Raw genomic sequence first — 15638 nt, 5'->3', positions numbered from 1 at the left:
ATCTTTAAAAAAAATCTAATTCAGTAAAATTCTTGGAAGTTTTCTTTTTAAGACATACCCAAACTGGCTTATAAGATTTTTTTAAAAAATGGCAATGAAAAAGTATATAAAAATGAAAACTACTACAGCTGAGAGCAGCTGTTAGAATGGCAGAATTGAGCAAATGAGCTCCTACCCCCCAGTAACTTTTTCTTTGCCCTCAAAAGGCATATTTTGACCCACCCCAGACTGATTTGGTGTAAAGCTTTGCAACGGCTGCTAAGTGCTTCCTTGCGTGTTTTATATGTCCCAGAGCTGCATCCTTCAATTGAAGCACACGCTTGGAGGCAGGTTAAGAATTAACATACTGTTGTGGGTAGAGTGTTTGACTTAGGTCTGGGATCACGTTCCTACTCAGCAATGAAGTTTCCTAGGTGACCTGTGTGAGGATGGAATCTCTCGGCCTTAATCTACCTCTCAGGGTTGTTGTGAAGATAAAAGGATTTCCCTCTTCCCCACCGTGAACTCTGCCATGAGTTCCTTGGAGGAGAGGTGGGATACATGTATGATAAAGGAATGCAACAGTGAAAAAATAATAGCAATAAAACATTAGCCCTGATCTGATCTATTTTGCCCTTTAGAGGGAGGTGATTGTACTTAGCTGACACTGGTGGATATTGTAAGAGAGAATCTCACCTCTCTTGCGCATTTTAGGAAGCTGTCACGTACTGAGTCGGGCCATTGGTTCATCTAGTCCTGTACTGTTTACACAGACTTGCAGTGGCTCTTCAGGATTTCAGGGAATAATCTTTTTCCAGCCTTAATTGGAAATGCCGCTGGGGATTGAACTGGGGATACTTGGCGTGCAGGGCTGATGCCCTATCACTGAGAGCTACTGCACTTCCCAACTTACTTCTCTTCTCTTTCTGTGTTCCCCACACTCCCAGCTTAGGTGGCAGCCATGGGGGACGCGGAGCACAAATTCATGGCCCTCCGGGACGAGCTGGTAGCTGCTTTGATTGAGAATCCCTTAGAGCAGAATCCAGATTCTGTCCAGCGTCTGGTGGAGATGGCATTGCCCCCTGCCCGAAAATACAAGGAGATTGATGCCAAGGGCATTATACAACCCAATACTCAGGGGCAGGTAAGGGGACCATGGAGGTGGGAGTGGAAAACAAGTTGAAATGGGGATAGGTGGGAAGATGGAGATTCAGAAGTAGCAAAGGTAAGACTGATGTTTCTCCCTGGAAGGGCTCTGGGCTTTGAACAGGTGCCTAATAGGCAGAGAGTCAACAGGTGGAAGCTCCACCTGTGGAATGTCTGCCTGTAATATAGCTGCGGGGGGAGGGGGGGAAGAAGAAAGCAAACCTTATTCTAGGTACAGCAGGGAAGCCAGTGGAAACATAGACGTGAGGCTAAATCTCAGTACACAGGAAGTGTTGGTTTTGGCTGCTGGGGGTGCTCGATGGGGGGGTGCGCAAGGAACAAGGCTGGGATATGGGATGGGTTGCATTTTTGGTTTGCAGTGTGATTGCATCACACAAACACAGAATTGAGCAGTAATTCAAAGTTATACATGGTGCTGCCTCTGCAGACGCTTCGGAAGCTGCAGCTGGTGGAGAGTTCAGCAGCCAGACCACTCACTGGAGCAAGACGGTCTGAGCACATAACATCAACTCTGGCACTACCGCACTGGCTACCAATTAGTTTCCGGCCCCAATTCCAAGTGCTCAGGACCTCAATATCTTGAAGATTGTCTCTCCCCATATGAATCAACCCAGACCCTGAGCTTGACATCGGAGGCCTTTCTTTGTGTGCCCCCTCCAAGGGAGTTGCAGAGGGTGGTGACATGGGAACGGGCCTTCTTAGTGGTGGCCCCCCATTTATGGAATGCTTTCCCCAGGGAGGCACCCCTGGCCACTGTCGTTATCTTTAGGCACTGGGCAAAAACAGTTCTCCCAGATACCTGGTTCTTAATTTTGGAGGGCTTTTTGATGCAGTAGCCTCTTCTTTGAGATGTGCTGTTCTGCGGTCTTGTTCATGTACTGTGTTTTAACTTCTTATTTGTTTTAGTTTTTTACGTTTGTTTTGTTCTTTTTATTGATTGTAAGTTGCTTTGGGTAAATTTTTAGGAAGAAAAACTACTAATACGTTTAATAATTAACTAACTAAATAGTTCCTGGCTAAGAATCCTAGGAATGCGAGCTTTTATAGAACAAGGTTCTGGTCCCTAAGATAAGTGATACAGTTCATTATATGTGCAAAGTGATGACTGAAGTATTGGAAACCAGTGGCAGGAATGAACTGTGTACTCCCCTCATCCCTCTGCATGGCTAGGAGAAGATGCTGTTGACTGGGGGCTGGAGGGTTAAGAGTAATGGGGAAGAAGCATCCCAAGGAAGATGATCTTTTGAGAGTTTGGCATAGGATTTTGCAGTTCAGAGAATTGGCAGCAGATAGGTGTGTACGTGAGCTTATTTGCAAAATCTGATAGATTATGCCAAATTTCCAACCCTTTCCCAGCCCCAAAAGGACCTTCGTACCATCTCCACTGCTCTGAACATCTTGGAGAAATATGGACGCAACCTGTTGAACCTCCACAAGCCTCGTTTCTGGCGGACTGTCAAATTCAACAACCCCGTCTTCCGGGACACGGTGGACACCATCCAGGTGAGAGAGGGAGACGTTCCCTGCATGCCCTCTGCTCCTTCTGTATTTTTTGGGCACCAGGTTCGATAGGCTCTTCCCTACCCTGTTGCCTTCCAAGTTTCTTGTTTTTATTTTACAGCTAATAGGATGAGCTCTTGATAGAGTATTTCCCATCACTGGCTATGTTCTCCCTCCAGTTGTCGGAGGCAGTATGCTTCTGAACACCAGTTGCTGGAAATTGCAGGAGGGGGAGAGTGCTCTTGTGCTCAGGGCCTGATTGCAGGCATCTGGTTGGCCACTACGAGCACAAGGCTGTGAACACGCTTGTCTCCAGATCAAAGTGTTTCCGTTAGCCACACCTGGAGGGAGAATGGGTCGATCTACCGATCAGTTGCAAAATCTCTTTGAAGCTGATTTTTTTTTTAAAAAAAACACATACTCAAGTTGCTCCCACCAGGTTTTACAGTAAAAAGGGGTGGGGTTTGACTAGCGTTGTGTGCCCCTGTTTCCAGAAGAGAGGTGGAGACAGACTGTAACCGACAGAACAGTAAGTGTGTCTCTACCCCAATATGCTGGACTAGATGGGCTGCTGGCCTGATCCAGCAGGCTCTTATTTATTTATTTATTTAAAATATTTCTATCCTGCCCTTCTACCCTACAATAGGGCACTCAGGGCAGCTACAATAAAATCAATACAATAAAATAAAATCTACAATAAAAACTTATGTTCTCATATGGGAGGGCCCACCACAGAGAAGTCCCTGTTTCTAGCAGAGAGGGAGCCCAGCTGTATCCCACCTGACCACCTCCTCCAGTTGCCTTCCAAGCCCACTGATTGTGTGCCTCACTTTTTTGCCAGGGTGGCCGGGACGTTCTTCGCCTATACGGCTATTCTGAAGAACAGACGGACGGACTTTGCTTCCCGGAACATCTGCTGGAACCGGATACCTTCCGAGTGGCATCCATCACAGTGGACGTCATGATATTACGGGCTGAACTGAATCTCCTTATTTCGGTATGGTGGAACCAGGAGGCCATGGAATGCTGGGTCATGGGGGAGGAACGGCGGTGACGAGCGCTTATTGGGGTCCCTGCTGCCAGTCGGACAATGTTTTTTTAAACAATTTAATTGAGTGAATTTATATGCCGCTTCGCATTTCAACAGAAATCTATAAGCCGTTTGCAAATCCCCCAAAAGGAATCAACAAAAGTATTAGAATTCAAATTTCACATTCAAAACTAAACAATATTACTGCTAATAATAATATAATTCCACATTTTAAGTAACATAATTAAATATCTGAGTAAATATACACTGTACCTGAGTAAAACAACAAAGAACCACACACAAAAAATCAAGTACAAAACATCAGAATAGATCAAGATACGTCAAAATGCAAGATAATTACAAGGTGTCATAAAAATTTATGAATATGGTCCCAGGCTATGGTCTGAAGGCACATGAGCCAGGGCCTTGCTGGAGCTAAGCAGGGTCAGGTGTGGTCAGTGCCTGGATGGGAGACCTCCTGGGAACCATATGTAAGCTGCCTTGGGTCTCTATCATGAAAAGAAAGGCGGGGTATAAATGTAATAAATAATAAATATTATGGAAAATGCATAACACAGTCACCAAATCATTCACCTGCACCAGGTGTGGGGGACCTCTGGCTCTCCAGGTGTTGCTGAGCTACAACTCCGGTCATTGGCCACGCTTGCTGGGGCTGATGGGAATTGTAGTTCAGAAACATCTGACAGGCCAGAGGTTCCTCACACCTGACCTACACATTTACGCTATGCATGGCTAATCTAAATGCACAACCCTCACATTCTCAGTCACTCAACAATCTCCTTACGCCCACCACATCATTCCATCTGCTCTATTGTCTCTTCAGTAAAACACCTCTCAACCTGAGTGAATCGTGTTCGTGATTCTTTCTTTCTTTTTCAGGATAATCATCCCAATCCTCAAGTTTTGCAAGAGTTAATGCAGGGAGGAGACAGCTTTCAAGTGAGTCAGGGGTGAGGGTACGAGGTAGGCAGAAGTTCCCAGCAGTGGAGAAGAAGTGATAAAATCCTCGTGTTTTCATCCGTTTAAGTTTTGGATTAATATTAATGAAGTTGCAGAGCCACCCCAAGTACATTGGCTGCCTCGCAATAGGGTGGGTGGGTGGATGATCATCCCCTGCATGTTAATTTTCACGGCAATCATCGGAGCCCTGGTCTAATCATCCTGTATAATCTGGGCCAGAAGATGTTGCCAACGGCAGAGAAGCCAGAAAGCTTTGTCCGTATAGGGAAGCTTTCCCCAGCCTAATGCCCTATAGATCGGGGATTCCCAAACTGTTCTTCATTCAGGAATGTCTGTGGATTTGTGGCTGACGATGGGAGATGGCTCATCCACCACACTACACACACACATACTGATTTTTAATTGTATTTTTAATGCAGCTTTCATTTCTTAGGTTGTATTTTGTTGTATTACAATTTGAACTCCATAGAAATGAAATTGTAATTGCAATAAAATACAATATATTGGATATAATATATATTTTTTTAAAAAATGTGTTTTTAAATTTGTATATTTGTTTCTAATGTTGTAAACCGCCCAGAGAGCTTCGTCTATGGGGTGGTATGCAAATGTAAATAAATAAATAATGAAGGAAGCAATAAAATCCAATTAAAAAACCACAGAGCATCTAGCGCAGTGCGTTACAATTGCTATGACAGGCAGAAAAATAATTAAATGGCCTGCCAAGACCCTCAATGATTTTTCAAGAGGTCCATGGGGGGAAAATGTTTGGGAACTGCTCCCTAGATGTTTTGGATTACAACTCCCCATTAGCCCCAGCCAGTATGCTGGGGGTTGTAGTTCAAACCATTTAAAGGGCACCAGGTTGGCGAAGGTTGATCAAGGACAGTTGTGTGGATCTCGCTGGCACCTCCCTTCCAGGAACTTGGGCAGACATTTTTCCCATTCTTTGCTCCCTGACCGCTTTTTCTGGAGGGTGTGAGGACTGACCAGGGATCACTGGCATGCAAAGCATGAACTCAGCTGTTGAATTGAATTGTACCCAGTAGAAACCAGTGTAGATACTATGCTAGCGGGCCCGCTTGCTGATTCCTCCCCCAGTCAGGAGGTGGGTGCCTGACTTTTGCACTTGCGACAGCTGCCAAGCATTCCTTAGTGGCGACCTGAGGTGGAAGCATGCTATGGTGAGATGATGCAGGCATGAGTGGAACTATCCAGCTTTGAGTGTGATCAGGTAGGCATCTTCCATATCTCATTCCCAGGCCAACCTCATCGCAGATGCCTACCCTGTTAAAGAAAGGATACCTCCGCATATGGTTTCAGCATTATCGCCCACAGGTAATGTGATATCATGGGGCTGGTTGTGGAAACCATGCACAGCTTTTCTGGTAGAACATCTGCCTGTTAAGCATTGCTTAATTGATCCATGGTGTGGAATTCAGTCCTGAATCTTTAGCACCCCAAAAATCTTGGCATTCACATGTTAACACAATAATAAAGTTTCTAGACCTTATGGCTGTAGAGAGAAGTTTTAGGATGTGCATGCAAGGAGCCAAATGGGGCCTCAGCAATCTCCGTGGCCCCCTACCCAGGTCTAGTAGAGTAACAACAAATCATATAAATAGTTTATTTAGACTGCAAAATTCAGCTTTTCTTGGCTGGAAATTTAGAGCCCTGGCAAAGTCCGTGGGGTTGGATTAGATCATACCTGTTTCTCTCTTACCCCCGCAGGGTACTTGCCCCCAGAGGCCTGCGTACTGTGTGGTTTGGAACCTCCATCGCTGCACTGTCCCGCTTGCGCTCAGTCTCTGTGTCCAGACTGTGACCGCCTCTTCCACAAACACCCCTCGCGGGCACATCACCAGCGGATGCCCTTGAAGGGCCAAGCATGGCGCAGCCCACCCCACCCCAGGTTAGCACAAAGGATCACTTTGAATCCACTTCCGTCTTTGCCACCCCTTCAACATCTCCGCTCTAAGCTGTGTTCGCAAAGGCAAGCAAGTTGAGGCTGCTGCTGTGATGGTTACTTGGGAGGAGATTCCCTCCTCCTGTTCTGCTTACTTTATGAGAAGGAAGTGTCCTCTCTGCCCCCCTCACCCCCATTGGAGGAATTTTCGGTGAAGTCCTATGAGGATATTCTGGAGTGCTTTTCCCTTTTTTCGTGGAGAAGCTGCCATTTTGTTTCTGGTGGACTGAAGCATCATGGGAAGGGTTGAAGTGGGCCTACTTTCCTCACAGCTCTCAAATTAACAAAATTTCCCAACAGCCCCACAAAGATGAAGCTCTTTCAGTGGATGTGCAAGTATCAGGTTGCCCCAAGGCATGCTGGGAAGAAGAAACATAACAGCTGATTCTCCATCCCTGAAAATAGAAAAATGGGCTATTAGCCTGGTTAGTCTCCCCCCAGACAAGTTTGTCCTTCCACCTTTTTTGCTTTGCCACCTAGACCAAATGGGGAGCCTCAGGTCTGTGCACCAAATGTGGCCCTTCAAGGCTTTCTAACTGGCCCTTGGGACTCTTCCGACAGCACACGCTCCTCCCCAGAACAGGCCCTTCATTGGCCCTCTGTCACACCCTCCTTAAGTGTTTTTGCTAGCTTGAAATGTGTCCTTGAGCTCTGATAATGCCTCTTGGTTACCTGGATGGGAGATAGAGAGAGAGGTGTGTATATGTAGAAACTAGCCTACTTTATGAAGGTAAAACTGTTGGTCCACACGCGTTTGGCTCCATCCCTGCCCGTGACTGGCTCATGGCCCCAGAGTGTTGGCCAGAAGGGAACACGGCCCTCCAGATGAAATAGATTCCTCATCCCTGGGCTCCTACTGGGAGGAAGGGTGGGATATTATTATTATTATTTATTATTATTATTTAATCATCGTTGTCATCATCATCATCCCAGATATAGACTAATAAAGAGACCTGGGGAACTTTCAAGCTTGCACTCTATTTTGTAATATTTTTGTTGGCTTTACAAAGATAACTGCCTTAATACAGAGTTTTCTTTCTTTCTTTATTTTATTTATTTATTTATTTAATTTATATACCGCCCTAAGCCAAAAGATAAAAGGGCTAACATGGCTACCTTTCTGCTGCCATCCCTTAGCCTTCAGTCTGTTCCTTAACAAGAACAGAATCCCATCCGCACAGTACGTTTAAAGCACTATCATACCATTTTAAATAGTCATGGCTTCCCCCAAAGAATCCTGGGAGCTGTAGTTTGTTAAGATACAGACAATTGTTAGGAGCTCCCTAATCCTCTCACAGAACTACAATCCCCAGAGTTCCCTGGGAAGATGGACTGATTGTTAAACTACTCTGGGAATTGTAGCTCTTTGCGGGGAACGGGGATCTCCTAACAACTATAGGCACCCTTAACAAACTACAGTTCCCAGGATTCTTTTGGCAGAAGCCGGGTCTCTTTAAAGTAGTGCAATACTGCTTTAAATATATAGTGCAGATGAGGCCCTGCATTGGGGAAGTCTTCCCCCCACCCCGGTTTTCAAGAATGCCTTGAATTGTTCTCTGTCTTATCCCTGTATGCCCTGCAGAACTGTAATCGCCTTTGCTGATGTCTGGCTTGCTATGGTAATAGGTATGCTTCCTCCCCTCCCCCCCCCCAAAAAAAAGGATAGGAAATGAGTAATGGTATTTCAGCAGGTTGGAGGTATTTGGGATGGAGTGAATTGTATTTGGACGTTGGTTGGGGTCAGGAAGTAGATTTGGGGGGCAGATTTGTGTGGAATACATGGAGAGGTCTCCATCCTTCTTAAATCAGGGCTGGGGAACCTGTGGCCCTCCAGATGATGTGGGACTACAACTCCCATCATCCCCCTCCATCGGCCCATGTTGGCTGGGGCTGACGGGAGTTTGAGTCCAGCAACGTCTGGAGGGTCGTACAAATTCTAGATCTGTACCTCCAATGAGCCACGGGATGCTGGATGACACATAAATGGGTGTAACACAGCCCTGACTGCTAGTCCTTCTGGGGGGGCGGGGGGTGATTTTGAGAAGGGATGATTTAGAGCGGAGATGTCCTGTGGGATGGGGTGCGTAACCTTTCCCCATCCGTGCCATTTTTCCCTGCAACTCCCCCCCCCCACGCCTTCCAGCTGGGTTCTCGCTCATGCACATGTGAGGCTTTCAGGTATGTCCTTAACCTTGCAAACGTGTGTCTGAAACCCTGTGCTGTGCGTGTTGCCAGTTGCCTGCTGTGTGGCTTGACACCTCCGTCACTGCACTGTCCTGCTTGTGCCCAGTCTCTGCGTCCAGACTGCGACCGGCGCTTCCACGAGCATCCCTCGCGGGTACATCACCAGCAGGTGCTCTTGAAGGACCACGCACTGTGTAGCCAACCTGTATCCAGTTAGTGCAAGGAACCCGCTTTGAATCCAGTTCTATCTTTTCAATGTCTCTGCTCCAAGCTGTGTTCACAAAGGAGGGCAATTTGAGGCCACTCCTGGAGTTGTTACTTGGGAGGGAATTTGCTCCTTCACCTGCTTGCTTTATGAGTTGGAAGCATTCATGCCCATTTCCACAGAATATACGTAGTTAAGATATGTTATGTTTACTCCACTGCTACTTTTTTTGACTTAAGCATATGATCTTGGTCTGCTTTTAAGCCTTACTGTGGTGTCCCCCGATGCTGGTTCCTTGAGGCCTCCGAAGGACTCCCTGGCGCCACCCTGGAAAAGCCTGCCCCCACAGCGGCCCCCCTGGTGCTGTGCTGCCTGCCATACGAACAACGATGCCCGCTCCATCCTGTGTGTGGCCTGTGACCGCCCCCGAGGCTACAAGATGCCCCTGAACCCCAGTGCTGAGGAAGAAGCTGGAAGCTTCGGGCAGCTGGCCCGGGGGCGCTGGGCATGTCAGTCCTGCACCTTTGAGAATGAGGCGGCCACCGTGCTGTGTGCAGTGTGTGATCGGCCCCGCCTGGCAGGAAAGCCTGGGACTGGTGACGCAAAGCCCCTGATGGCCTGGGAAGAGGAAGAGGTACGTACACATGCTGATGCATGCCCTTTAGGGGTGCTTTTCCTCAATTAGCTGGAAGCCGATTTAAAATTCATTCACACAATATAGCAACTGAATAGTAACTTGTAATTCCCTTTGCCACAGCCAAGATCCTTTTATAACAGCTGTGGGGAACATCCGGCCCATAGGGCTGGTCAGACCCTCCAAGCATCTCCATTTGGCTTGCTAGGCTGTTTGGCAAAGCCGCACTCACCTGTACTATACCTGACAACAGGTGTGGAGCAGAGAACATAGCCTGCTGGATCAGACCAGGGGCCCATCTAATCCAGCATCCTGTTCTCCCATTGGTAACTAGATGCCCATTACGGGAAGCCCATAAGCGGGACCTGAGTGCAAAGAGCACTCTCCCCTCCTGCAGTGCAAATAGTATTGAGAAACATTCTGCCTGTCACTGTGGATGGAGAGCCATCATGGCTAGTAGCCATTGATAGACTTATCCTCCATAAATTAGTCTAATCTTCTTTTAAAACCATCCAAGTTGGTGGCCGTTACTGCCTCCTGTGGGAGGGAGTTCCACAGCTTATCTGTGCGTTGTGTGAAGAAGTCCTTTCTTTTGTCTGTCTTGAATCTTCTAGCATTCAACTTCATTGGATGTCCATGAGTTCTAGCATTATGAGGGAGGGAAAGGATTTTTCTGCATCCACTTTCTTCATGCTGTGCATAATTTCATACCCTTCTGTCATGTCTCCTCTTACTCGACTTTTCTCTAACCTAAAAAGCTTCAAACGTTGTGACCTTTCCTTATAGGGGAGTTGCTCCATCCCCCTGATCATTCTGCTTGCCTTTTTCTGAACCTTTGCCACCTGCAATATCCTTTTTGAGGTGAGGCGACCAGAACTGTACACAGTATTTCAAATATGGCCGCACCATGGCTTTGTATAACCATATAATGATATCGGCAGTTTTATTTTCAGTTGCTTTGCTTTGATCCCTAGCGTGAAGTTTGCCTCTTTCACAGCTGCCGCGCACTGGGTTGACATCTTCATTGAGCTATCTGCTGCGACCCTCAGACCAGGTCTGTAAAGACGTGGCTGGGCCAAAAGGATTTTTGTTTTTTTGCTGCAGGTGCTGCTGGCCAGCTGATTAGTGGCACCTGCAAAACCCAGTGCCTGGTTTGATTTCCAACCATGTGGGCAAAAACACATCCACTTGCCAGATTTGGCTCATGGGGAGTAGAGGAGTGTCCCCCTCCTGGTTAATAATGTCTGCCAGTGCAGTAAAATTCTACTCCCAAGCAAGACCACATCTGCACTTTACATTTAAAGCGCTGTTACAACACTTGAAACGGTCACGGCTTCTCTGCAGAGAGTTGCTAGACCTCCTTCACAGAGCTACAGTGAGATCCCTGGAAAGAGGGAATGACTGTTAAACTACTCGGGGAACTGTACCTCTGAGCAACAGTCTCCAACCTGCACACCTCTGTGGTTTAGAGGCTGCAGTGAGTTAATGTCCGGGCAGATTTGTGCCTCTGTACCTCTTCAGGATGGGCAGCCCTCTGCATGCTGCCCTGTCCCTGTTCAGTTCACCCCTGACCATTCCAACACACTTAACCCTTCATTTCCTCACAGGTCACCGGCTGGCAGTGTGAACACTGTACCTTTTGGAACAAGATCCCTGGCCGGGTGTGCGAGGTATGCAACCGGACCAGCCAGCGAGGGGGTCCCGAACCTTTGCAGCTGCGCGCCAAGCCGGAGAAAGAGGATGAACAGCAGCAGAAGGGCCCAGCAGAGGTCAAGGCAGAGCCAAAGAGTCTGTGGAAAGCTCCGCCCATCTCTCAGGAAGAGGCGGAGCATCGGAGGCAGGAGCAGCTACGTGAAGACGGGCAGAAGATGGTCACCATGATCAGGGTGAGCAGCTCACTCCTGGAAGCAACAGCAAACTGTTCAGAGATATCCAGGGTTCACTTTAAACGACAGGTGGGGAATCTCGGGCAGCTCTCCAGAACTCTCTACCTGGCCCTCAGGATTCTCCTCTGTCAGTGGCCTTGCTTTGCGCCTTCCTGGAGTGTTTTTGCCTGGCTGAAGTGTGTGCTTGAACTCTTTTTATGCCTCTTTTTTGCCAGGATGGAGGACAGAGAGGGGAGTGCGAGTGGTTGTGGGAACGAGCCTGCTGTATCAAGTGTGGACAGAAAAACTTTCCAGTCAATTTATTGTGCTCCAAAGGACAGAGTTTATTGAGAATACATATGCCAATAGCCCTGTTGGGAGAGAGGCTCACAAGAACCACTCTAGAGAAAAACAAGCAATGCATAGCTTTATAAAGTGATTACACGTCATGCATATATTAATAATCAACACACACCTTTACCAATCCAAATAACCGTGGTCACTTAGCACATTTTCGGCCTTGCCCATCCATGTGTTAGAAAGGAAAACACCTTTATGTTTCACAAAATGCATTCTAAAATCTAACACAATTCCAAAACCATCTCTGTCATTATACTGTTCCTCTGTAACATTCTACTGTTGTTCAAGCTAACCACAAAATTTCCCAATTGTTGCTCCATATGTACTTTCGATTTTAGGCAGAGCATAGTTCCGCAGAATATTGCTTCAAAATGTAAAGTATAATAACAACAGGAGATTTAATATCAGAGGCCTACAGTGGCCTGGTGGGCCAAAGCAAAGAAGACAATCCCTTCAGTAAGGGTCTTCAGGGATCAAAGGTCAGAAATCCTTCCTCACAAGGTAAAATGTACACGAACTGCCCTGCCCTTCTCTGTCCCCCCACAGGAAGCTGAAGCAGTGGGGGTTGCCCCTGAGCTGGTGGCTGCCGCCTTGCGCTACTCCGGGGCGGAGCTGCCGCTGGCGTGGCTGAATTTGGAGCTTCCCTGTGTCCTGGAAGGCGTGGCTGAGCTGGCCACGCAGCGAGGCGAGCAAGAGCCCGGGGGTGGTCTGGGCGCCGTGACCCGCCAGGAAGTCCAAGCTGCATGGGTGGAGAGCCAGGGGGATGTGGACGAAGCCGTCAGCCGATGCCTCAGCGAACGGCGCAGGAAGGTCAGCCTGGCCGGGGAGGTTGGGGGTGTCTCCAGCAAACATCCCAACCTCTCGAGAAAGAGGTTGTGTTGAGGGAAGGGTGGATGAAAATGAGGGTCTTTTTGGGAAGCGGGTGGAGCTTGGGAAACAGGGAGGGGTTTTAAGGAATGGAATCTTGGCAAGTGGGAGGGGCCATCTCAGAAGTTCAGGGAAGGAGGAGCGGCTTATGAAGGGGGGAAATGGGAGGGTTTTAAGGATGATCCAGGTGAGTGGGAGGTGCCAGTTCAGAACATAACGGTAGGTTCCGGAGAAAGGAGAGGGGCCTGTGAAGGGGGAATGGGAGGGGCTTACATTTTGTGGGTGGAGCCTTAGTGCAGAATTGGAGTCTGAGCCAGTGTTTGGAAGGAGTTGGGGAGGGCTGTAAAAGTGGGCAGGGCCTATGATGCAGCTAGCTGAGAGGGCAAAGGAGGAGTCTGAGCAGTGGGTGGGATTTCTTAGGAGCAGGAGCAATTTGTGGGTGAAACAGGAAAAAAGCTTATGTTTGGAGGAGCACTGCTGATCATTGGAAGGGAGCCAGGCTTTAGGGATGATTTTATTTTGTTTTAGAGCCAGGAGCCAAAGGTGGTCAACATCAACATGAAAGGATGGGGATGTACCTGAGGCAAAGGGTTATTTGAGCTCACTTGGTATCTGTCTGAGGATATGCAAAAATAATAAAAGAGCACCTCTGAGCATATGCAAAGCATCTTTTGAAGCAAAGCCCTGAGCTGTGGGCCCTGGAGGCTGGGATTTGGCCTGAATGCCCTCTTTTTGCATAGGTGCGGGAGCTGAAGGCGCTGGGCTTTGAGGAGCATGGCCCAGTGTTGCAGGCCCTGTACCAAAACAACGGCAATTTGTGGCGAGCGTTGACCCAGCTGCAACGCCAGCGCTTGGAGCCCTTCCTCCAGCGGTTGTGGGAGAATGAAGAGCCACCCATAGACTTCCACAGCCCCGACCGGCAGGTGAGAGAGCGGAAGACCTTTCTGGCTGGTGTTGCCTGCCTGTGGCGCTCTCTTAACCCTTTGCCTCCCTCTTTGCAGGCTCTGCTGCGCCGCCTGCTCGCCTCCCTTTCCTTGCCCAGCTGGGGCCGTGCGGAACTGGTGGTTTCCTTGATGTTAGAGCAGCCGAGCCAAGGGGGCTGGGAGCTGGCCGACATCGTGGAAGCTGTGAAGGCCTCTCCTAGCCGCGACTTCATCAAGCGCCTGCTGAGCTGGGAGTGCGCCGTCTGCAGCTTGGCCCTGCCTCGCAATAAGGTACCAAACAGGGCTGCCCTTGGCCCTGACCGAGGTCCCCCCCCTCCCAGTTCAGTCGCCATCTCCCTCCTTTTTCAACAGGTGGATCGCAGGCCTGTTGTTGGACTCTGAGATCTGGAGGGCTGCAGGATCCCCATCCTTGCTTTGCAAAAGTTGCCTCCGTTTCTCAACGTTCTGTGACTGATCTCTCTCTTCTGTCTGCCTCTGGCCTTCTTCATGATGGTTTTATTCTTCAAGTTCAGTACAAAGGCCAGCTGTTTTACCTCACCTCCCCCATTTCCCAACCACACTAGGGGTGATTCCTGCCAGGACTGCTGTTCATTTTACAGTAGGACTCCGCTTCTCGGTGCCCTGCTTTTTGGCATTCCGCTAATACGGCGCCAGCGGGATGATCAGCTGGAGGGGGGGCTGGAGCTCCCCACACTCCAGCTGATCGCGCCCGAGGAGGGGAAGATCTGATCTTCTCCTCTGGTGTGATCAGTGGGTTAGGTTCCAGACCCCTGCGCTACAGCTGATCCGCTTTTCGGCGGGGGTCTGGAACCTAACCTGCCGTATGAGTGGGGCCCTACTGTACATTCCTTTAATCGTTTTTCAGAGCCAGTGTGGCGTAGTGGTTAAGGTGTTGGGCTACGACCTGGGAGACCAGGGTTCGAATCCCCACACAGCCGTGAAGCTCACCGGGTGACTTTGGGCCAGTCACTGCCTCTCAGCCTCATGAAAACCCTATTCACAGGGTCGCCACAAGTCGGAATCGACTTGAAGGCAGTACATGTCAATCGCTTGTCATCACAACCTGAGGAGCTGGACAGAGCAGTAGCTCCATCTGCTGACTGTTAAACCTTATAGCCACCAAAAAATAAAAAAGCACTTCAGTGCAATTCAGGACTGTTTGTTTCATTCTAATGTATTTATTTATATATATATATTTATTATTATTTATTAAATATATTTCCTGGCCTCCTTCCCAAAAGGAGCTCAGGGTGGCAAGCAAGTGATAAACAATAAAAATATATTTAAAAAGCAATTCCAGTGGGTTTACCATTCCCTCCCTCTGAGGCTAGTCCTCCCCAGACTATTCAGCTTGCCACAGCTGCACAAGCCAGCCCCTTCCTTGTCCGCAACTGCCAGCTGGGGGGCAACTGGGCTAATTGGGACTATGCCGCTTGCCCACAGCTGCACAGGTGGCAGGGCACGTAAGCCCTGAGCCACTCCCTGTGGGGGTGGTCTTTAGCTGGCCCTTGACGCCCAGGAGACACGAGCAGGGATTTGAACTCACAGACTCTGGACTTCCAGCCAGGCTCTCCTCCCCACTGTGCTATACCAGCTGTCTGTTTATTATTTATTAAATATATTTCCTGGCCTTCCTCCCAAAAGGAGCTCAGGGTGGCAAGCAAGTGATAAAACAATAACAATATATTTAAAAAGCAATTCCAGTACAGATGGAGACTTGGGTTAAAGGCATCTGCTTAAAAAGCTTATTGGAAGAGGAATGTCTTCAGTAGGCACCGAAAAGGTAACAGAAATGGTGCCTGTCCTAACAGTTGTGCGGAACGGACCTTCTGATGAGATGGTATCTGCAGGAGGCCCTCATCTGCAGAGCGCAGTGATCGTGTTTTGAATGAAGCCCCTTGGGGAGACTAATGGAAATAGATCAGATATAAACAACTGCTATTTTAAAAAACATAT

General features: G+C 48.4%; 1 protein-coding gene across 5 annotated transcripts in view; it reads left to right on the top strand.

Moving 5' to 3' along the window:
• RNF31 (ring finger protein 31) overlaps positions 1–15638 on the top strand; it is a 32649-nt gene that overhangs the window by 2476 nt on the left and 14535 nt on the right. For 3 of the 5 annotated variants that reach the window (XM_061589107.1, XM_061589105.1, XM_061589108.1), the window contains exons 2-13: positions 932–1123; positions 2503–2649; positions 3488–3643; positions 4577–4636; positions 5920–5995; positions 6389–6569; positions 9277–9646; positions 10644–10700; positions 11254–11532; positions 12418–12681; positions 13479–13661; positions 13740–13952. In XM_061589107.1, the coding sequence (XP_061445091.1) occupies positions 941–1123; positions 2503–2649; positions 3488–3643; positions 4577–4636; positions 5920–5995; positions 6389–6569; positions 9277–9646; positions 10644–10700; positions 11254–11532; positions 12418–12681; positions 13479–13661; positions 13740–13952 (2169 nt within the window). In that variant the 5' untranslated portion in view covers positions 932–940. Of the gene's footprint in view, positions 1–926; positions 1124–2502; positions 2650–3487; positions 3644–4576; positions 4637–5919; positions 5996–6388; positions 6570–9276; positions 9647–10643; positions 10701–11253; positions 11533–12417; positions 12682–13478; positions 13662–13739; positions 13953–15638 lie in introns of all 5 variants that reach the window. The other 2 variants (XM_061589106.1, XM_061589109.1) reach the window with 2 other exon arrangements.

This window comes from Rhineura floridana, chromosome 11, assembly GCF_030035675.1.
Source record: "Rhineura floridana isolate rRhiFlo1 chromosome 11, rRhiFlo1.hap2, whole genome shotgun sequence".
In the NCBI taxonomy this organism is placed as follows: Eukaryota; Metazoa; Chordata; class Lepidosauria; order Squamata; family Rhineuridae; genus Rhineura; species Rhineura floridana.
Note: the sequence above shows the minus strand (reverse complement) of the source record. Positions and strands in the feature narration are given on the sequence as shown.